We start from the raw sequence: 22,556 nt of genomic DNA, 5'->3' as shown, positions 1-22,556 counted from the left end.
CACTGGTAGTTGTTTGGGATTGCTGGATTCTGTGGCTATAACGAAGTCCACAACCTGAATCTGTTTGGGTGTGATGGCAAAATTTAGGCCTTTGACTAAGACTTCTCTCTCTGACCGAGTGACTTCTCTGTCTAAGAGAGTTTTCACCCATTTGTCCTTGGTGTCCTTCACTGTGGTCCTGTCATCCTTCTTCTTGTCCAGTTCCCCTGCTGTTTTAATCAGTCCCCAGAAAGATCAGGACCACACCCACCGGAAAGACCACTGTTAATGACCATTAACGACCCATGACAATGGGTGGAGGATTGCAGAAGTGGGATTATCCCTCACTCCCAGTCCTTTGTCCATCTAAGGAACCTATTCAGACCAGGGAGAAGGGAAACCAACCTGGAGGATAGATCAGGGGTCTCCTGTCAACTCTCCTCAGACTGAAGCTACCTAGATGAGTAACAAAATGTTTCAACCTAATAAATCCAGTTGCCATGACTCAACTTCTACATGTTACTGTGTAGAATAGATTTATCTGTAAGATTTGGGATTACAGTCTCTCTTGAAGACCTTGTATGCCAGGACAGAAGATAGAGATGAGGTTTTAAACAAAACAAAACAAAACAGGATATTTATAGTTTGTATTCAAGTGTTTGTATCATGGTAATATCACCTCCTTTCCTTTCAGAAAGAAAGCATTTGCCTTAGGCTTTGTTTTACTGAAGTTTTTAAAATCCCCAACAGATGAGTATTTCAGATTTAAATGAGCCATTTAAATACACCAATAAATTTTCAGGCATGTATTAAAACAGTATCCAAACAGAGGTGCTGCATGTATTTCAGCAACAGGGAGAAGCATGGTTGTCTACTGTTGCTATAGAAAAAGTTGGTATCTTTAAGGTTTCTTCTTGCTCAAGTAAGAGCTGATTTTAGGCCCTGCCTATACTCAAGACCAAACCAGCATAGAAACTGTGTGTCAGCAGAACTTGAGTTACAACAGGCTCAAAGGACACATCCACATTACATTTAAACCAACTGAGCCTGATAATGACAATAAAATGAGAAATTTACAATCTTAACGAAAAGAACAGTGTTTACACATCTTCCATTATCACCACTGTGGCACTTCCGGTCTAGAACAGAATTCTCCAATTGGATTTCCAAGATGGAGCACATAAATTTTAATCAGACAGCAACACCACTCTATTGCAGTATTAATGGCCAAGCAGACAAAAACTGGTCATCACACCTGCTTCCTGACTTAGTAAGGGCAAGACACATGCCATTCAAATGCTCTGGAGCTCCAACTTAAATCTGCCTTTGCAGCCTGTCTTAGTTTGAGCAGACATTTATAATCTATGCTTTTGATCCCAATTTATGACCGTAGATACTTGTCGTAACTTTAACTGTATTTTTTTTTTGTAGACTTTTAGTGCCGAGACCCAGTATGGAAAGCTGTGATCAAAACTGAATACAGTGGTGCCCCGCATGACAACCCCGCTAAATGATGAATCTGCAGGACGATGACTTTTTTGCTATCGCTGTGGGGGATTTTCGCTGGATGTAGATTAGGTCCGTGCTTCACAAACCGTTTGTTCGCAAGACAATTTTTCCAGCTGATCGTCAGGTTCCTAAAATGGCTGCCCTGTTTTCTGGACCCGTGCTTCGCAGGGCAGCCATTTTAACTGCTGATCGGAAAATGGCTTCCCTATGGGCGATCTTCGCTGGATGACGAGGTAAATTCCAATGGGGAATTGTTTTTCAAATGACGATTTCGGCAATTTCAGGGGAATGGATTATCGTCGTGATGCAGGGCACCACTGTATATAATAGCAACAGCCACTAGCTGGGTAATCCTAAATTACATTCATCCAACTCCACATAAGCAAGCGATGGGGCTGACGGATGGGGCATTCCATCTATTGTGTTTGTTAGAAACAAAGCACGCATTTACATCGTAATTTACCAGCACCTGGCATCTTCTGGATCCCGTGTCATAGTGAACAGCAATGGACTGGAACTCAGGAGACCTGGCTTTCAATCCCCATTTGGCTGCAGAAACTCACTGGTTTGTGAGTGTGGAACTGGCAAAACCACTCTTTAAATTTTTCACTTACCTTGGAACCCATATTGATATCACTATAATTCAGTCCTGGCTTGACAGCGCTTTTTTCCCCTGGCAAATATATAGCCTTTGTAAGTTCATCAGCAAAGCTAACAATCCCAGATATGCTAATATTCCTCACTAGGAAGTTTTTCTTTTGCCTAGGGTGAAAAGCATGTAATCAAGGCATGGATTGTATTTAATCCTCCCTACTGAATGTTGTTCTTAGCATTGTACTGTGTTTATTTTATATGGATGCTTTTATTTTTCTAGCACACTAGTTTCACTGCAAGAATTTTAAGTAGATTCAATCTCCATCAGTCTGTGCTATTCCAACAAAACTCACACACAATGTAGGCAACCCCCAGAAGAAAAAGCTCACATTCTACGAAATGAAGCCACGCCAGCCAAGGTTATTCACAAGACTAGTTTAATTAGACACCCATAAGTGCTGGGCTCTTTATTACAAAAAAAATTAAAATAAAATAAAGAGGGTATCAAAGGGAGGGAGGGAGAATAAGCCACAGCTAAAACGTTACCAGCCTTTAACTATTTGTTTACCTGCCAAAAGATACCAGCTGGGACAGGGTATTAATTTTGACATGCAGACAAAATTAAAAATGATGGGAAACACACACATTAAGAAAAACAGAACAGTCTCTATGTCATGAATGGGCATACAAAAGCATGTGTGTTCAGTCCCCAGCCCCTGGAGCTTATTTTCTTCTTATAAAACAAAACGTAATTTTAAATGCCGGAAAATCACAGAGTGCCCCACCAAAACTCCTCCCTCTTTTGTGCTCCCCATCACAGGAGGCAGACCACCGGGGTAGTGCTAATGTAAGGATGAAGTGGGCAATGCCAGTAACTGGAGTCCCAAGATCATGCTGGCTGGGCAGGCAGGCTGTAGAACTTCATCCAAAATCAGGTCTCTTGTGGAGACACCAGCAGGGGAACCTTTCCTATCTTCTTAGCACCAGCTGAGCAATGGGACTTCCGCCCTAAGGTTCTCTTAGGACTTTGGGGAGCGCAGAAAGTCTGTTGAGGTTGGTTCCATCTCCACGAAGGACAGCCTAAGGGACAGAAGCTCTTCCATCCCTACCCACAGGAGTGGAGTGTGTTTGTGTATTCCAGACTGTCAAGTCACCTCAATCCCCATCAGGTGAAATTAAACGTGAAGTTTCAGGGAGGAGCGGAGGAGATCAGGAATTAAAACCAAGGTCAACGTACAGAGGCAAAGTCCTCTTTATCGGGTCTGTTCAACTGCAAGAAACACAATGTGTGTTAGGCCTAAATAACTCTCCACACTCTGCTCTTTCTGAATACCTTTCTCACCATCCTCCCAAGTTCTGCTGAAAAGTGCCCTCTGTTACAAAACTGAACGCTCCAAACCAAGCCCACTTCCAGTTTTATAGTTTACAAGATGGATATTAAAAAATGAAATATTAAAGGATGATTTAAAAATTATTCTTTCTCTGTAAATGTGAAAATTTAATTCTCTCTCAAAAAGTTAATCTCCAGAATTGAGTATCTAGATTGAGTCTACACTCTTTATTGTTAAAGGAGATTCTTCTATACAAACAAAGGGCCAATTCATGAAAATAAACTGCTATCGCCATCCCATTATCAGAACTTAACCTTAACCTGTATCAGTCCTAACTCTCTCACAACTCTATTACAATAATATTCAGCATAGTTGTATATGAACACATGCAGTGATCAGATCCCCGCTGCCGTTCTATTGGTAGTAGTACCAGTAGGAAGCTTGGTGTAGATCAGTAATTTACAGTGGGGTCTCAACTTACGAACGGCTCGACATACGAACGTTTCGACTTACGAACCGCTCTCATAGGAATATATGGACTCGACTTACGAACTTAGATTCGAGTTATGAACTCTTTTTTTCCCTTTTTTAAAAAGCTAAGTCATTTTAGGTTAAAAGGAAAAAAGAAAAAAATTTCCCCCTCTAATGGCAGAAGGCGGAATAGCAGCTTCCCATTAGTTTCTATGGACGAAAAGAGCAGATACGGATTAAATGGTTTTCAATGCATTCCTATGGGAAATGCAGATTCGACTTAAGAACTTTTCGACCTGAGAACTGCCTTCCAATACGGATTAAGTTCTTAAGTTGAGACCCCACTGTATAGTATTTTTCCATTGCCAGTTTATTTATTTATTTATTTATTTATTTATTTATTTATTTTAACCCACCTTTCTCCTTTAAAGGACACAAGGCAATCATTATTCAAATCACCATGTCTTCTTTGGACCTCAAACTTCTATCTGACTACGCTATCTCCATTAAATACTCCCTTTCTCCTCCTCCACGGGTCTTCTCAAACTACTCACTGTAGGAGGAGATGTCGATCTCATCAGGCAGCTCGCTGATGTTGACTTCAAAGCGATCCTGCACTTCATTGAGGATCTTGGCATCATTCTCATCCGACACAAAAGTGATCGCCAGGCCCTTTGTGCCAAAGCGCCCGGCACGCGCCACCTGCAGGGTCAACAAATCAAAGCAGTGAGATCCAAGGCTTCTCTGGGAGTCTCGACAAAGAGCCTCAATTTTTTTAAAAAATAGGAGACTCCACCCACTCCTTCTGATATTCAGAAGAGGACCCTAAAAAAGCAAGAGACCCTGAGAGACATTCAAACCCAGCCAGGCCAAAGGTGTTGCTCAGGGCTTCGAAAGACATCAGATCAAGTCAGAGACTCTAGTCTGAGCAAACTCATCAGCGCAACTCTACCTTGGGTGACGTCTACCCATCCCAGCTTGGGACTCTAGGATTCCTACAAAGTCAGGAGTAAACTTTTAGAGAGCCTTGCTCACCCGGTGCAGATACGTGTCTGAATCCTCCGGCATGTCATAGTTGAAAGCAATGTTAACTCGTTCAATGTCCATGCCACGTCCGAAGAGATTGGTGGCTACTAAGATACGACGCTGGAAATCCTTGAACTGCTGGTATCGTGACAACCTGAAAGAACCAGAAAGCATACAGTAACACCCCTTGTCCCCTAGAGTGCAATCTAACAGCGGAATAGCTAAAGTCTGCCTCCTACTGGCTCTTTCCTAGTCCAGCAGATATCCCTGGTGTTACCTGTCTGAAAATGATCCCCTTCTATCTCAAGGACCTCCCAACTAATCTAGGAAATCCCTGTTACAACTGGGAATTTAGCCTCAAGTACCATCCCTTATATCACATAGTCTACAGGAAACACTAAAGCTACACTATATGCAACCTGTATAATTAACTTGTTAACAACCCCAGAGAGTGCTTTCAGCGCTATGGGGCAGAATATAAGCAGCACACTTTGCTTTAAAGAAGAACTTTGCTTAAAACGAAGAATTTTCTAGCTCCAGCATTTCAAATGGGCGAATGATTATATTTTTCTAGAATACAAAGATGACATAGAATAAGATACCCAGTCATACTTAGTGGACTGTAGTCCTTAAAGCAGACCTGGGCAAAGTGCGGCCCGAGGGCCACATACGGCCCGCGAGCCACTCCTGTCCAGCCTGCGGACAGTTTTGATCAAAACCATTTATAGCTTTTTGTCTAAAGTTGATCAGTTGCTTATCTTTAACATACCACAGAAAAACCTCTTCAGTATTTGTGAAGATTAACAAGTTTAAAATAAAAACCACCATAACATCACTCTTTCATTTTATTTTTAAGTAAAGTTGGTTCAGCCCCCAAACACAGTTCAGATTTTTCATGTGGCCGCCCTAGAGAAATTAACTGCCCACCCCTGCCTTAAAGGCTATAACCAGAACATAAATAAAACAAAGGTGGCACTGTTTTTGCCAGATCAGAAGGCCATTCTGTCATCTGTTCCTGGGTCTAAGTACATTTTTCCAAACACAGCCTGCTGACAACCTGCAACTGGCAAGTAGATCAACCACTGCTTAGGTTTCACAGTAACACGGTTTCTGCTGGGGTCACTGCTCGGTGCTTAGAGAAGCATCACATTGAAGGCATCAGAGACTCTAGTCTGAGCAAACTCGTCATTGCAGATCGACCCCTCAGGCCAACCGCAGGTGCCCCAAACCCCCTTCCAGCAAAGGCCCCTCCTCACCTCTCTTCCTGGGGCATACCCCTGTGAATGGCAATGGCCGGGAAGTTCTGCTCCACCAGCAGCTGGGCCAGTGCAATGCAGCGCTGCACAGACTTCACAAAGATGACCACCTGGATGGGGAATGGAAGGAGTCAGCCACACACCTCTTCACTCCAGCGCGGGAGTGCCTGTGAAAGAGTCCTGTGTTCTGCCACATTTAACACATACCTTCCTGTCAATCCAATTCTCTAAACTGGCAAAATTTAGTAGTACAGAATCTTGATTCACAAGAAACAATGAAGGTACAACCAAATTGCTCCAAGCCATCTATGGTCAGTCCCTAAGTGTTCGTGGGTCATAATTATATTTGATGTCCAACCTTTTAGGACTTTTGTCAGTTTGGAGGCCAATGGTGACAACTGGGGCCCCACATTCCACCAAGTCAACCCCATTCCTCTTTAAAGGCAGAAGAGATTTTGCAACATCTTGTCCAGGGGAAGAAAACCTCCGGCCCATCGGTTAAAAATGGTCTGTCAGGTTCCTTCTCCACTTATCCTTTTATCAGTGATCAGAAATAAGAGGAAATTTAAAGGCTTGGGAAAGTCTGGTGCAAAACGCAAACTCTAATTTTCGAGACTGGGAAGCTGTTGCCCTGGGACTCACCCCCTAAGGAGACCTCCCACAAAAAAAATGACCTGCCCTTTGCGCCTGCCTGAACACTGCTGCGCAAGGGCAAAACGGGTCACGTTTTAACTTCTGCCCCTTTGATCTTATTCTGGCACTGTTCTGTGCCCTCTGCCCAACGAAGCATGGACCCAATAACCTTCCCAAACTGGGATATGGATCCAAGGGTGAAAAAGGATTCTCCCCTACTTATTCTGTCCCCTCCCTCATTGACCATCCACAACTGCGACTTTCGGAAGGCACCTGGTTGAACTCCAGAACATCAAGGAGGTCAAAGAGCTTGCGGTTCTTCTCGTTGTCTTTCAGTTTGACATAGTACTGCTGCAGACCGTGCAGCGTCAGCTTGGTCTCGTCATCCACGAAGATCTCCATGGGCTGAGAAGCAAACCCAGGGCCAGTTAGACCAGGGCAAGGCTGACCTGGGTTTGGAGGGAAGGGTTGGGGGGGATGGGGTGGGACAAGGAGCACAAACGTGCACAGCAGCATCTCTCCCTGCCACACAGATCCCCGGTTCTAGAGTCCCCTTAAAGAAACAAAACAAAAAACCCAGAAACAAAGACAGCCCTCCCCCTTCCACTACCAATGAATGAAAGAGGCCAAAAAGCTGCCCTGCTTAGCCACAACCTCTCCCTGCAAACTGCTCTGTGAAAAAGGCTCAATCACAGCAGAACACTTTCCCTTTGCGAAGCACACACGTTACCTCGCACCCATGGGCAGGAGGTGTTTGATTCCGGCGGACCAACCTAATGATCGCTGTCCTAATACAGTAATCATTCTAAAAGGCTTCATCAAGCTAGCTTTGGATGATCTGAGCTTCTAAAACATCAATAATTAGAAGTTACAAGTCTTTCTCGAGAACACTAGATGTGCTTCCTTTTTTCCCCTCCATTTCACTGGATTTTATTTTTGAAAAAAAGCACAACTGAACTCTTCACAGGGAAAGTGATAAACAATTTGTTCAACATCTCCAACCACAGAAGCTAGACTAGCCTTTGCTATCGCACAGATGTTTCTTCCTAAGAGCACAGAACCTTTTTCAGGCTCATGTGTCACCACAGCCTGCAAATCTCAACATGCACTATTTAATGATATAAATAATGGCATTAAAGCTAAATATCTGGCAGAGGAGCGGGGGGGGAGGGGTGGCACAGCTTCTCCTTCCCTCACATGCAACCACACAAGATTATCTTGCATACTCCTAGTCCTTCTCAGTAATTTTCCTGATCTACTTCGACAATCTGCCTCAGAAGATCACCGGCTTAAATCTCAATGTTCTCCCTACAGCGGCTACCCAAGAATCAATGGACTTCCACACCTCTCCCGGCATATGATAAAACAAGCAACCCTCACGGGAAAAGTCAGTTTCCTTCCCTCCCGCCACAGGGATCTTCTACTTAACCCCTCTTCCACATGAGACAAGCAGAGGGAGGGGGAAAAAAGGGTGATCAAAAACAGAATGACGCGCTTTTGCCGGTTCGGAACGAAAAAAAGGATAAAACTTCTCCTCCGGGTCACCAGGCGTCTGCTCCACTGGCTGCCGCCGATCTCTCCGATCCCTCGGGGAGTCCTTCGCCGCAGATCTCCAGAGTGCCAGCCGCACTGAGTGGGCAGGGAGGGGCAGGGCAGGGAGGGCAGGAACGTGGAGCTGCATGTTGCGAGTGGGTGTGCGCACACATGCATCTGAGTAATGCATGGCAGTGAGGAAAAGAAAGCTACACTTGCCTGTGGGTGTGTGGGCCAGGATCTTCTGAACGTGGGTGTATGTGGGCCAGGATCTTCCAAGCACTGTGCTGAAAAGTAGGTGGATCCCACGCGGAAGGCGTGCAGGGAAACCAGAGGACAGCAGCGGGGGTGCTGTGAATTCTGCACCACCTTGCCAGGTGTGACGACTCAGGAGGATCCTCGAGGGATGGATCCTCCCCCTGAACAAAACGTGGATGTTCTCTAAGCCAAGTGTGCCAGCAGGCTAGGACACGATCGTGGTGCGAATGCTCCTGTAGCCCTAGCGGGAGAGGCCTCTCAACTCCTGTCAGTGAATCTGCTAGCTAGCGTAACCCGAATGATCTTCCGGAAGGTGTGTGCTCTACAGGTGCCTTGGGGGGAATGGGATACGTGATGGGCAGCAGCGATGCAGCCCGGTGTGCTGTAGACAGTGGTGGTGGTGGTGGTTCTATGCTCCGGCCCTCTGCTCCTTCCCTGTTTGGGGAGGGAGAGAAGCTGGCCGGCTGGGCAGGTGGATAAAGAAGGTAGAAGGGAGTTAATTACGTCTTGCATGAATTTGCGGCACACGGGGCGGATTTCCTTGCTGAGAGTGGCACTGAACATCATGACCTGCTTTTCGTGCGGGGTCATGCGGAAGATCTCCTGGACATCCCGGCGCATATCTGTAAGGAACAAAGTGCCAGGAGTTAGGCACGGCTCCTGGTGCTACTGTGAGGCTTGGGGACTGACATGGAATAGCTATGACGGGTTGCCTTCTCCTCCCCTGAAGTACCACAGTAATTATTCTGTGTCAGAAACCCTAAGCAGAGCCTGTGCTAACTCTCTGCAGAGTCAACATTTAAGGTAGGGATGCACCCATTACTTTTCAAAGAGTACTCACTCATATTCCTCAATTCCACTGGCTTTATCTAGCTGTTTTAACTTGGCTGCAACTGCTTCTTTACTACTACTACTACAACTTCTGCTACTACTACTTTCTTGGGAGCAACCCTGCAAGTTAAGCAGAGGCGCACTGTGCAGATTCTCGGCAAACAACACAGATGAGAATGAGGGCCGAGGAAAATCTTCCATGCTTTTCCAAAGTGATTTTTCTCTAAAACGCAGAGAGAGCTTCTTTTTTTCCAAACCGTAAAGCAGAAGGGCACTTTTGGCCTCAATCCCATCCCAAATTTTATCCTAGCTGCAACTAAGAAAAGGGAAAGGGTAGCAGTCTCTGCCTCCATCTAGGAATGCAATCTCTAACTGTGATTTCTCTTCCCCCCCCCGTCAAGCTCATTTCGACAAAAAGACTACCATATGCTTCCTTCCCATCAGAAGCAGGAAGATAAACTGTTTCCCTGTCCAGCTCATCAACTGTTACCAGCCTGATAAGCAGGCATAAGCAGAATGTAGTATTTCTGCAAATTTAAATTTAAAAACTCCCTGTTTTCATGGAAGTTCAACCTCTAAGAACACAAAAGTGCTCTTATGTGCCCAGCCACCTCCACAGAACTGACTATCCATCCTAAGAGAGAGAGAGAGAGAGAGAGAGAGAGAGAGCGCGCAAATGCTACTCACCAAGCTGCTCAAGCATCTTATCGCATTCGTCCAGGATGAAGTGCTTGATGTGCTTGAGGTTGAGGCTCTTGTTGCGGGCCAACGCCAGGATGCGGCCCGGAGTCCCCACCACGATATGGGGGCAGTTCTTCTTCAGCACTTCTTCATCCTTCTTGATGGACAAGCCCCCAAAAAACACTGCCACCTGGGTTGGGAGAGGAAGAGAGAATATTCTTCATACACACAGTCAGGCAACCAGCAGAAATACATAACCCAGGTCATGGAACTGAATGACCCACACGAAAGCATGACAACACCAAGATGCAAACTGCGCAATTATACTAATGAGAATCAACAGTTAATCTGTGACTGGGATTGCCACTGGAAGTGGAACACACACACCCATGCAACCAATGATTATAGACAGTCAGAAGATCCTGCTAAATCAGATAACCTGTAGAGCACAAGTGGTGAGCAACAAAATCTTGGGAGAAGGCAGAGCCGTGACTAGCGGGGCTGAACATTAGCGGGAAGGTTGAACAGAAGCTGAAATTCTATTAGTCAAATACACAAAAGGTTTAAGTTTTGGAGGTGAATTGCCTCAAGTTAAGGGATCTTTGTAGGCATTATCTGTTGCATATTGCATAATGCAACTTAGTACGTCTATGGAGATTTCTTAACTTGAAGCAATTAACCTCCAAAACGTGTGTAACTGAACAAAAAGAATTTGGTCATTATATCTCATTCCCTTCCGTGACGTGCCTTTCTGTGGAATTATGTACTTAACCACAATAGTCTACTTCCCCATCCCTTTACTCCTTCACTTGAAAACTGATGGATTCTTATTTCCTCTCTTACTATCCTTTTTGCTAGGACTCGTAACTGTTATTTAATGGATCTGTTATACTTTCATTGTTGTTAAATCTTTTTCACCTGTCAAAAACTTTCACAAATGATAAGAGAGAGAGAGAGAGAGAGAAACCACTCCATGGATCTCACCTTGACACTGGGCATGTACTTAGAGAAGCGCTCGTACTCCTTGCTAATCTGGAAGGCCAGCTCACGGGTGTGACACATCACAAGGACTGACACCTGCCATGGAAGTGGAAATACATTACGTTTCCTGCTCCCCCCAGCTAATGCTACCCTAGCCCACCCTCCCGCTCAATCCAGCATCTTCAAAACACTGTTTTGTTCTCCCTCCACATACCTGACCTGTGACTGGCTCCAGCTGCTGAAGTGTAGCAAGAACAAAGACTGCGGTCTTGCCCATGCCAGACTTGGCCTGGCACAGTACATCCATGCCCAAGATGGCCTGTGGGATGCACTCATGTTGCACTGTATTGAAAACGAGAAGGCAGTTAATATCTCCTGGCGCTGCAAACATTCCAGAAGCCCCTTGTTTTCAGCTTCCCTTTAGCAGCTTTCCAGAATCTCCCAACTGGCTTCTCCCCCCCCCCCCCCATTCCGGGGGAAAATCCACAGCTAGGCTCACCTTCGGAGGGGTGCTCAAAGCCGCAATCAACAATAGCTCGCAAGAGCTCCGGTTTCAGGAGAAAATCACGGAAGCCAGAACTGTGGATGGAGACGTAGGATCCCTTGACATCTTTCTTTGACGGGACGTCCACCCCTTCTCCAGCTGCCTGGTTTTCCACCTCATCATCCTCATAATCCAACAGCTCATTGTCGACATCATTCTCCGTCATGATGATGCCCCCCTGCTTGCTCGTTCTATCTAAAAACCAAGACAAAGACTCTTGTGAAAGTGGAGCCAGAGTAACCAAAGGGGGAAATATTAGCTAATTTTAAATACCAGAGAATCCCAGAACACCCATGTGTAGCAAAACTGTATGAAGAAAAAAGAAGTAAATTTATTTATTTTTTATAATCCCTGACTTAGTAGTGACCCGCTAACTCTTGGTGGTGAACAAAAGAAAACATAAAGTAACAACTAATCAAATACAACAATACAAAATTAACAACACAAGATGAAAAACAAGTAAAAGGAAAAATAATAATAAGAAAAAAGCTGCAAGCAAAGTCATCTCTCTCTCTCTCAGAGAAGTACCTGTTGTTAGTCCAGAAAGACCAGCAGATCTTGTGGAACCTCAAAGACTAACAAATGTATATGTAACTTGAGGGTGGGGAGTCTACAGCCCTTTAGATGAATGGTTCCCTACATTGGGCCCTCAGATGTTCTTGGACTACAACTCCCAGAAATGCTGGTGGTGGAGGCCTCTGGGAGAACATCTGAGGAATCAAGGTTGGGAACCTCTGCTCTTCATGCTTTGGACTTCACCACCTAGAAACTCCAGCCTATATGTCCTTGGCTAAGGAAACTGTGGAATCTGAAGCTAAAAAACATCTGAATTGCTAAGTTCTCCCTACCTCCAGTATAAAGTTGTACTTCATCTGATTAAATATTGTTCGCAAATGATGTCAAAACAATTTCAACTGTCTCTATGGCTATTCCCCATCAACCTATCATACAGGGATTTGGCTAAGATCCCTAAAAGACACACGTACAGAAGTATAAACATTTTACTCCTACTCTGGCCACCTTACACTGGCTGCCCATTCAGTTCCGCGTAGATTTCAAAGTCTTAACACTTATGTATAAAGCCCTAAACGGTTTAGGGCCTCGTTACCTGACCGAATGCCTTCTCCCACCTAAGTCTACCCGTACCACCCAATCTAGTCAGGAGGTGAGACTGAGAAGCCTAACGCCGAGGGAGGCCCGGAAGGAAAAAATAAGAAACCGGGCCTTCTCGGCAGTGGCACCTCGTCTTTGAAATAGCCTCCCTCCTAAGATTCACATGGCCCCTTCCCTGGGCACTTTCAAACGCCAACTGAAAACCTGACTGTTCAAGCAAGCCTTTCCTCCATCCACCGTCTGATTTTGTTCTTTGTGCCTTCTCTCATTTGGATCATTGTGGGGTTTTTGAGTACTGTAATATGTTGTTACGATTTTAAATTGTACTTAGATTTGATATGTTGTCACCCACCCAGAGTAGTCAATACGACTAGATGGGTGGGTTATAAATGTAACAAACAAATAAATAAATTTTAGAAATAGTAGTTCTGTGCTCACCATGCACTGAAGAATCTCTATTCTTTCCTCAGTGCAAAAATTTCTACTCTTCTTAAATGACTGTTTGACCATATTCCGAAGGTTTTCTTCCTAACATTTCGCCGGTGTCTGTGGCTGGCATCTTCAGAGGACAGGAGTTAGAACTCTGTCTGTGTTCTGGTGTAGTGTGTGGGACAGTGTTGAGTGATCGTTCGAGAACACAAACTCAAGTCACTTGTTCTCAGGTTATCCCAGAGAGTTGTTAACAGGGCAGCCAACTCCCTTCGCCCCAAATTCCTCGTGTCAAAATATAAAATGGCCTCCAATACTAATAACTAGAGTTATTCAGATTTGTGGTTCTGGACTACCTTTGAAAGGAAAAGAGTGAACAACGCATTTGAACCCCCATGGATGCTGTAGGCACATTCTATCCTATATGAATTTAGTCTCTGGCATCCATCTTTGGGGAAGCGGATTCCATGCGGGCATCAGAAGGCGGCGTTACGCCCACTCTCGCCTTATCCCAACTGAACAAAGGACAAAAGAAGAGGCAACAAGGGAAGATCTTCTTTTCCAACCAGAACTTGGTTCCCAAATACCCCAAAGAAAGATAACAAAATTTCAGTCACCCTTAAAAGAAAAAAGAAAAAGAAAGAAAGCAAACTACTCACTTTGCAAATAGAGAATTCTCAACTTCAGCCTCTGGCCCCCCACATTGCTTCTCTTGCAGACCACAATCCTCGCATCACACACACCCGCGCCAAATTCTTTTGGACTATTGAAACAGACCACTGAATATTTATTATCAAAGTGGCAAAGTCCTGGAGGTGCAGCACGCTGCAGATTCTTTCCCTCAACCCTAACCCTCGCCTCCAAAAGTCGATGCACCAAAAAGCAGCATCCGCAGACCCATCTCGAATGAGTGCAATGAGAAAACGACCCAGCCTCTTCCCCTCTCCGCACAAGACACACACCCGACAAAAGTAATAATCACTCACACGTTGCATTTCCTTTTTATTGCAGGCAGAAAATTCAACAAGGCCCTGCAAGAACATGGAAAAGCGGGGAATGGTGTGGGTTTTTTTTGGGGGGGGGTACTAGTAGAAACGTCCGAACTCAATCTCTACATTTCTCTTGCTTCCCCCACTTTCTACTGAAGGAACACAAAAGGCTAACCCTAACCAGACGACCGGGACCTGAACGCCTGGAGGGTCACAGGCGGCCGATGTTTCTCGATTGCTAAACGAGTCCGGGGGAAGCAACGCAGCGAGCCCAGAGAGGCGCCATCTTGGATTCGCGGGCTTCGTAATACAAAGACACGAAGCAAGGCAACCCCCCCCCACCCTCCTTTCCTTGCCGCTTTTATGACCCCACGTGGGGAAATGACCCCCCCAAAAAACGAACCGCCGGAGAGAGAATCGCCTGAGGAAACGTTATCGACCCATTCCTGGGGCGGATGACTAAAGGCTACACCGAGAGAGAACCGATAAGCGAGGCGTCCCTTACCTGGAGTAAAGGGGAGGGGCGAGGCGACCGCGCTGAGCAACGACCACACTTGAATGGGCGCGACTTCCGGCAAACGCGGAGGGCCGAGAAAAGGTCGACGAGGGACCTCCGGTGAGGACCCCTGACTTCCGGGCGCGGTTTTCGTCTAATTCAGTGCCTGACGGTAACAAAATAACAACAGCAATAGCAGGCTCTGTCGAGCAAGCCGTCTTTTTATAAATTACGATATGTAAATTCAACTTGTACTTATGGCATGGACAAGGATATTGAATAGTCGCACATTTTTCGACAGGCATTTGCAGTAGTCAAAGAGAGAGAGATTTATAATAAGGGTATAAATCGCGTGCGATTGGTCACTTTCAAATAAATACGTTTTTGAGGTTGGAAACTACTGGACTGTTGTCGAATTGTTTCTACAGAGGGACTGTATAGACCCGTGGTTCCCGACTTTGGGGGTCCTCAGATGTTCTTGGACTACAAGACCCAGAAATCCTGGCCAGCACAGCTAGTGGTGAAGGCTTCTGGGAATTTTAGTCCAAGAATACCTCAGGAACCCTTTTATAGCAATATGGGATAAACAAACAAATATCAAAAGCACGAGATGGGGGGGCGAGGGCAGTGGACAAGAAGTGGCACCACCGCTTCTGCTTGTAATTATTTTATATACAAGTAGGTTTTTTCCCAGCCTTATAGCATTGATTTCAAGGTCAAGAATGCCCTGTTGGAAGGCTATCATTAATTAAGCATTCAGTAACACTCTTGTTAGCATTGCAGGTTTCAGAACCCAACAAACTACTGTAATTTGGTCATTTACGCAGCAATACGGAACAGCTGTAATGAGACGAATGTCACAGTGTTGTGATTCAGCCTGTAACTGAGATCCAGCCGTAACAAATGTGCAAATATCTTATCCATACTATTTTGATTTGGGAGACTAACTGAATGGTGGGGTTGCCGTAATTTTATGGACTTTGGAGGGGCAGTTCTCCTGAGCATGCCACCTACAGTATAGTTTGGTGTGTTCCCCAGGTCCCTCTGATAGGAGATTGCATGCCAAATACATATCTCCAGCTGCCATTTCTATGGGAGAAGTGCAACTGGGTTTGGATTAGCTGAGGGGTATCATCTTTGTTACCAGAGTTTTAAAAAAATATAACTGGGCAAATTCAGAACCTACTTGACCTCAGGTTTGATGATGCTCAGTCTATTATTCTATTGATTTGAGCTCAGAGTCAAGAACCTTGAATGCTGTTAGTTATTTAATCCATTTTATGTAAGTATTGGCTTAGGCTAGTTAGACTTTATTGTTTCATCCTGTTGTAGTTTTCTCAAGAGGTTTCTGTAATCCAGCTTTAGTCTCAGAAGGGGGGACTGGTAAACTACTTCAGAATAATATCTAGAAAATATGGAGAAGGGCCATCATAAGTTGGAAACAACTTGATCATACTGTAATGCAATTACTATTAAATTTATTTTGCAATTACTGTATTTTCTCCTTCAAATCAAGTTCCCTCCATGTACCCTGAGGCAAGGTTGGGAGACAGCAACAAATTGCCGAGTGGCTTGCTGGCCACAACACTCTATTCTTTAAATAAAAGCAGGCATCTTCTTCTCAACATGTGTGTTCATTCACTGCGGGATGAAGTGTTAGTATTAAATCTACCCTTTACTTGTTGCCCTGCTATTGACCTATCAAGTATAATGGCAGTACTATGCTGAAAACTGACTAACTAGCTCAGGGAGTTAGGTTGGGAGGTGGATTTCCCACTGTGTGTCCCAGAAGACAGACAGCCTGTGTAGCCTTGAGCAAGAAGAAGGAAATGTTAAATATTTTTAGGGCTGATTATCTAGAATAGCCTGGAAAGTATTGCCATAAGTCGTAATTCCCAGCAGAATTACAAAACATTTTGCAAGATAACATATTTTTTTTAATGAATCAAAGATGGGGCATGTGCAGATCTGTAACGCCTTTCCATTCCTTGCCATTTCTTATTTTGGCTAGGCTGAGAGGAACTGTGGTATAAAAATATCTGAAAAACCATGTTTCCCACTCCTAAAGTATATAAATTAATCTAGAATGGCTTTTTGGTTCAGTCTTCATGTGCATGGTTAAACTGCAGTACTGCAGTTAAGACTCTGCTCACAACTTGAATTTGATCCAGACAGGCTCAGGTAGCTGGTTGAAGTATGATTTGTCCTTCCAAAGTTCTTAAGCACATTGCCCCCCCCCCACCTAGCTCACTGGGATCGAGGGCACTGTGTAATCTGCGTAATTAAATTGGAAATCAACAGATCATGCTTTGGGTGCTATGGGACAGTATATAAGCAGCACACCTTTTCTTATCTGCTTTGTCTGCACATCTGTTTCATAACCAGCACTGGACAAATACTTCAGTTGTATAATAACCACCTGTTCTCCATTTTAATTCTATATCACTTTTAATTACAGTAATCACATTCAGAAGTCACTATTGAAACATCCAGTTGTAGATAAATACATTTTGGGGACAGGGAAGCAGGAAAGATTAAGCAGAGAACTGGGGTACAAAAATAAGAAGCTAGTTTCAGCACACATATATACACCAGCACAAGAGCAGGGGAAATTCCTGGGATCTCTAGTTTCCTAGAAATACCCCTTCATGCTATGGGGTGGTAATATGGATAGAGAAAACCAGTGATGTGGAACAGACCCATTTGATAGGGACCAGCTATGGAGACCTTACTGTCCTCCCCTTAAAGGAATAACTTGGACTGAAGGACCAGTAAACCACGGGGCTGGAAGTTTCTGGAACAGTCTGGAATACTCTTAATGAGTATTAATTATAATACCGTTAAGTGGGTTTCTACAACTTGGATGTGTTGTGATACCATATGAAAAATAATTGTTGGAAAGCTTCTGGGAATACAGATCCGTAGAGGACACTGGAGGTTTAGATAGAGATGTTTGCCCTAGGATTCTGAGACCAACACAATTTAAATTTTTAGGGAGTCTTAAGACGAGTCATGGATTTTTGGAAGATATTGGTCAATAAGGTCTCCTCAGCTTTCAAGTGGCAATCACAGGATGGGTTGAAGGGTCCCCTAGATAGCTGCACGATAATTGGGGTGTATTTGGGGCCGCACGTCCCAAACGAGGGTGAGAAGTTGACGGAGGACCCGATCCTTGCCCCGGGCCTGGCCTCCCTGCATAGCCTGAAGTTTCTTCCGGGTTTGAGCCTCCACCTCGGCAGACAAGTTCCCTTGTGAGCCCAAAGCCTGAAGAGAGAAAGACAGCAGGGTTATTCCCAGCTAATGATCATCAATGAATTACAGGACTCTTTGCTGTGACAAATTCTATCACCCCTCAACATTTGTCATGAGGACTATGGTTGTTCATAACAATGTAGAGAATATTTGTGTTAAGAAATTGTAAGGAGGCGTATTGCATTAAACTTTTTATTCAATACTGGCCAGTAGAGATGGCCCCAAAGACAGTCTGTCTATACAGAACCAAAGCTATATAGGAAATACACAAAGGGCCATAAAAGGAGTAATCTGAACGGTAGGTTCCTTTGAACTGTCTTTCCAAGGAAGTTCCTTTAATATTCTTAGGAAGCTGCTTTTAATCTTCTTTCAGGAAAGAGCCTAAATACTTTATTATTTTTAACACACCTTTGCTAAAAGAAGGAATACCTTTCAGAAAACGGGGGTCTTCCCACAGTTCATTGGAGATATTACACTGGCTATCTTTATATAATTCCCAGATCCTAATATATATGGGTATACTTAAAATTTTCAAGGAGGGAGATCTCCACCATCCCCTCCTTTAAAAAAAAAAAAAGGACATGTATTTGCAAGACTTAGTGAGTTCAATAGCACTGAGCCTCCGTCAGGTCCACCAAAAAGGTACAAAGAAAATACAGTGGCGTCTCGACTTACGAACGGCTTGACATACGAACATTTCGACTTACGAACTGCTCTCATAGGAATATATGGACTCAACTTACGAACTTAGATTCGCGTTACGAACTCTTTTTCCTTTTTTTTAAAGCTAAGTCATCTTAGGTTAAAAGGAAAAAGAAAAAAATATCCCCCTCTAGTGGCAGAAGGCAGAATAGCAGCTTCCCATTAGTTTCTATGGACAAAAAGAGCAGATACGGATTAAATGGTTTTCAATGCATTCCTATGGGAAATGCAGATTTGACTTAAGAACTTTTCGACCTGAGAACTGCCTTCCAATACGGATTAAGTTTGTAAGTCGAGACCCCACTGTATGTAAACTTCACCAGCTTAATGTATAATAATAGTTAATTGTCTCGGGGATGAATGAAACAGGGAAGAGAAGACTTGATCTGAAGACATGATAGTCGGCTTGGTGTCTTGAGCTGTAGTGCTGGAAGATGACCTTTCTCCTTTATTACAGCTCAAAACACTATGGCTGGAATCCAGTTGCTTAGCAAAATAATTTGCACTAGACTGAGTGGGCCTCCTGGGAGTGTAGATTCTCAGTGTGGCGTAGTGGATAGAGTTACGAGCTAGGACTCTGGAGAAGAAGATCCGGATCCCCACTCAGCCACAGAAGCTGACTGGGGATGCAGAACAGGTAAAACCACTCCTTAAATATCTCACTTACCTTGAAAACCCTATTAGGATTGCCATAAGTCAGTTCTGACTGGAGGGCATTGAACAGACATAGGCCCACTGAATCAGGGAGGAAGTGAAAAGTCGACTCATCTGTAAGATCTATGGATTCAAATAGGCACCCCCCAGTTGCAGCTTACTACACTAACCAACAGGAGTTCAGCCAAAGTACATTACCTGAATTTACCATCAAGACTTTCTCCTTTTAACCTTCTGTACCACTTACTTTGGCCATACCCTAAGAGATAAGTCACTTTGAAGGTGTATGCATGCTTTTATGGTGCTTTTTGATTGCTCTAAAAAAGGGACCATCCTACCAGAAATAGTTGGAGTTTGTTTGATGGCAGACACACCTACTTCTGCTTGTTCATGTTCTTCAAATATATCTCCACAAGTCCTCTATACCCTCCCTTCCTCATTGCTGCCAATCCCATTTCTTGTCCCAGAGACCCAGCCTCCTTTGTCCACGAATCCTGGCCCCAGGGAGCCTAAGCAGCCCCCCCCCCACATACCCCAAGCCCCCCATCTCACCGCCTGCTGCTTCTGTTGGAACTCCCTCTCACGCTCCAAGCGATACTGCTCAATTTCCGCCTGGGCTTCCTCCTTGGCCTGCCTCAGCCGCCGTGCTTTCCCTAGGGTTGAGGAAAGGAGGGGTGGGGAGAAAGGGGAAAAGGCAGACAGAAAATGGGGGAAAGGTCTCCTTTGTAGATGTTTCTTGCTTGAGGGGAAAAAAGGAAGCTGGCCTCACATGCACACTGCATCACATCAACCTCGGAAAAAACGTGCACGCCGTGGTGGGCATTTTTAATCCTTCAGATTTTGGGGACTTCGACTCTCAGAAGACAATGATGCAGAATCAAGAGATCTATAATCGAAAACTACTGTGAGAGGCCAAGGGAATGAATGTTAATTTAAGACCCCCAACTCTTAGAAAAGAGTGTGAGGATATGGGTTTTGTAGTACTTGTTTCCCAAGAGTTGTGGGTGTTTTATCTTGATTTGACCCAACTCCGGGAGGCAGTGGAAAACAGGAGGGCATGGCATGCTCTGTTCCATGGGGTCACAAAGAGTTGGACACAACTAAATGACTAAACAACAACAAGAACAACAACAATATTTTGCTTAGATACTGTTTGTTCCTGTGAAGAAGAGCCAAGGCCAGCTCTCAGGCTTGATACCCATAACATTCCTTGCTTAATGGTGTACCAGCCTGGGAACGAGAGATGGGAGCTGTGGAAAGTTACAAGTTGGGTGTGGAGTTGAGGTCAAAGGACTGTAGGTGGACTGGATATCATCATGGAGCAGAGACTTTAATTTAAGTTATAGAAAGGGGGGCTAAGTAGTTTTTTGGGTTGGTGTGTGCGCGCGTAAACTGGAGATGTAATGATGGACAGAGATTTACAACTTTTGTTGGCCGATTGGAATAGAAAGGTAGTGGATGTTGTGTACTACAGTTTGTCTCCTTCCCCTAGTGAAATGACTTCTCTAAGGAAACACCGTCCTGAGAGAGAGAGAGGTGGTTCACAACATTGTTTTTAACCTTTAGATGTCTCAGCCACACAGTCAATTAGAACACTAACTATATTAATAACCAAGCTTTCTGTAACCCCTTATGAGTATGACAGAGTTGCCTCCCTTAAGAGACTATGACCCCTGACCCCTAACAAATCTCTTAGCATTCCTTTCATAGCGAAATCTACCTGATCTATAGCTATGGACCTGGCCAGGAGCAGCATATTAAGTAACTAACACCTTGATAGTCCCAGTCCTGTGTTAAAAAAACATTGTCACTTTCTCTATTTTATCTGTTATTTAAAATATTTTTACTGCACCTTTCTCCTTAAAGAGGACCCTAAGTGGATGACATAATTAAAAGACAATATTTAAAGCTGAAAACGGTAAGTATACAAATATTAAAAAGGTTCAAACAAATACTACGTTAAGACGGTAAACAAAAGCAAGACCAAAACACATTCAAAGCACTAAAACTCAGCAATCTATTTTTAAAAAACCCACTCAGACAGCCAATCACGGAGGGAAAGCTTGCCTGAAGAGAAAAGTCTTGGCCTGTTTGCAGAAGGACAGCAAAGATGGGGCCAGCCTGGCCTCTGGTGGGAGGGAGTTCCAAAGTCTGGGAGCAGCCACAGAGAAGGCCATCTCTTGTGTCTGTACCAAACACACCTGTGAAGGTGATGGGACTGAGAGAAAGGCCTCTCCAGATGATCTTAACGCTTGAGCAGGATCACAAAGAGAGACCCAGTCCTTGTACCTGTCTAGTCTATGTATCCTCGCCTGGTCTGGGGGAGATTAATAAAGATACCAGTCACAGATTTGACCTCCAGGGCCAGACAACGTGGACTTCGATTCACAAAACCTCATACTGAAACAAAATTTCCAGTCTTGAAACTGCCGCAATATGTTTTTACCCTCTCTCCTCTTTTCTCTTGCCCGCAAGCACAGTCAATAGTGAAGAATCAGAAGAGTTCTAATCTGAACAGGTAGTGGCAAGCTTCACCTTCTCAGCTCTCAAGAGAAACGGGATGTGTGAGAGAGCGGTTAAATTAACATCCAGCCTCTGGACCCTTCAGAGCACTACAGAAATGTCTGCCCCCTCAGTGCCTTTCCAGATGTTGGCACCTGGAACGCTGAACCTGGGCTCTTTTCCTCCATAACAGCAGCCCCCTTTAATAGGCCTCCAGATACACCTCCCCATCAGCGCTCTAATCTGCCGGATCCAGCCTCGGAAAATAAAAGCCCAAGGTCTCACGTTTCCGAGCCTCGGCCACCTTCTCCGCTGCCCTCTTCTCAGCCTGCAGCAGCTGCTGGATTCCCTGGGTCTGGCTGGCCATGATTCTCTAGCAGTGATGCTCCAGCACTTAATCCTCCTCCTCCTCCTCCTCCTGCATCCGCTTGATGGGTACCGCAGCCTGCTCAGCCAGATTCAGGTCCTAATGCCCTCCTTTTTTATGTCAATTTTTTTCCTCCAGTGCTCTGCAATGCTGTGGCCATTGCTGAAACACCCCCACTTAAGAACAGCATTACCTCTTGCATCTATCTGGTCACCTCAGCCTTCATTACTAACTTTAATTCTACAGTATTTCCTTCCTGCAAAAGCTCAAGTAACTCTCCTGTTCTCCAAATTTGTTTTTAGTTATCAAAGATGGTTAATGAGTGATCTTAATGTCTGATTTTTTTTTTTTTAAAATCCTAATATCCTACATCCCACTTGCATACTGTAATCAGTACACTACACTGTTGTGGCTCTAAATCACAC

The 22,556-nt window shown here is 44.5% G+C and overlaps 2 protein-coding genes across 5 annotated transcripts; both read right to left on the bottom strand.

Annotated features, from left to right (window-relative positions):
- Positions 1-2,502: 2,502 nt before the first annotated feature.
- Positions 2,503-14,820, bottom strand: DDX39B (DExD-box helicase 39B). Of its 4 annotated transcripts, none has more exons than XM_020811160.3 (11): positions 14,664-14,820; positions 11,583-11,822; positions 11,298-11,425; positions 11,087-11,179; positions 10,109-10,292; positions 9,095-9,213; positions 7,073-7,204; positions 6,167-6,276; positions 4,920-5,064; positions 4,439-4,586; positions 2,503-3,352 (listed from the first exon to the last, which is right to left on the bottom strand). In XM_020811160.3, the coding sequence occupies exons 2-11, from the start codon at positions 11,791-11,793 to the stop codon at positions 3,336-3,338; spliced, it is 1,287 nt and encodes a 428-aa protein (XP_020666819.1). In that variant the 5' UTR covers positions 11,794-11,822; positions 14,664-14,820; the 3' UTR covers positions 2,503-3,335. The 4 variants fall into 4 exon arrangements, with proteins under 4 accessions (XP_020666819.1, XP_078244757.1, XP_078244759.1 ...); XM_078388631.1 differs by having other exon boundaries at positions 13,179-14,714; XM_078388633.1 differs by lacking the exon at positions 14,664-14,820 and adding an exon at positions 13,829-14,658.
- Positions 14,821-17,083: 2,263 nt separating this feature from the next.
- On the bottom strand, positions 17,084-22,216 carry ATP6V1G2 (ATPase H+ transporting V1 subunit G2). The gene is made up of 3 exons (XM_020811147.3): positions 22,050-22,216; positions 19,815-19,915; positions 17,084-17,918 (listed from the first exon to the last, which is right to left on the bottom strand). Exons 1-3 carry the CDS (start codon positions 22,129-22,131, stop codon positions 17,745-17,747), a joined length of 357 nt encoding a protein of 118 aa, XP_020666806.1. The 5' UTR covers positions 22,132-22,216; the 3' UTR covers positions 17,084-17,744.
- Positions 22,217-22,556: the final 340 nt, after the last annotated feature.

This window comes from Pogona vitticeps, chromosome 2 (genome assembly GCF_051106095.1).
Source record: "Pogona vitticeps strain Pit_001003342236 chromosome 2, PviZW2.1, whole genome shotgun sequence".
NCBI lineage: Eukaryota > Metazoa > Chordata > Lepidosauria > Squamata > Agamidae > Pogona > Pogona vitticeps.
Note: the sequence above shows the minus strand (reverse complement) of the source record. Positions and strands in the feature narration are given on the sequence as shown.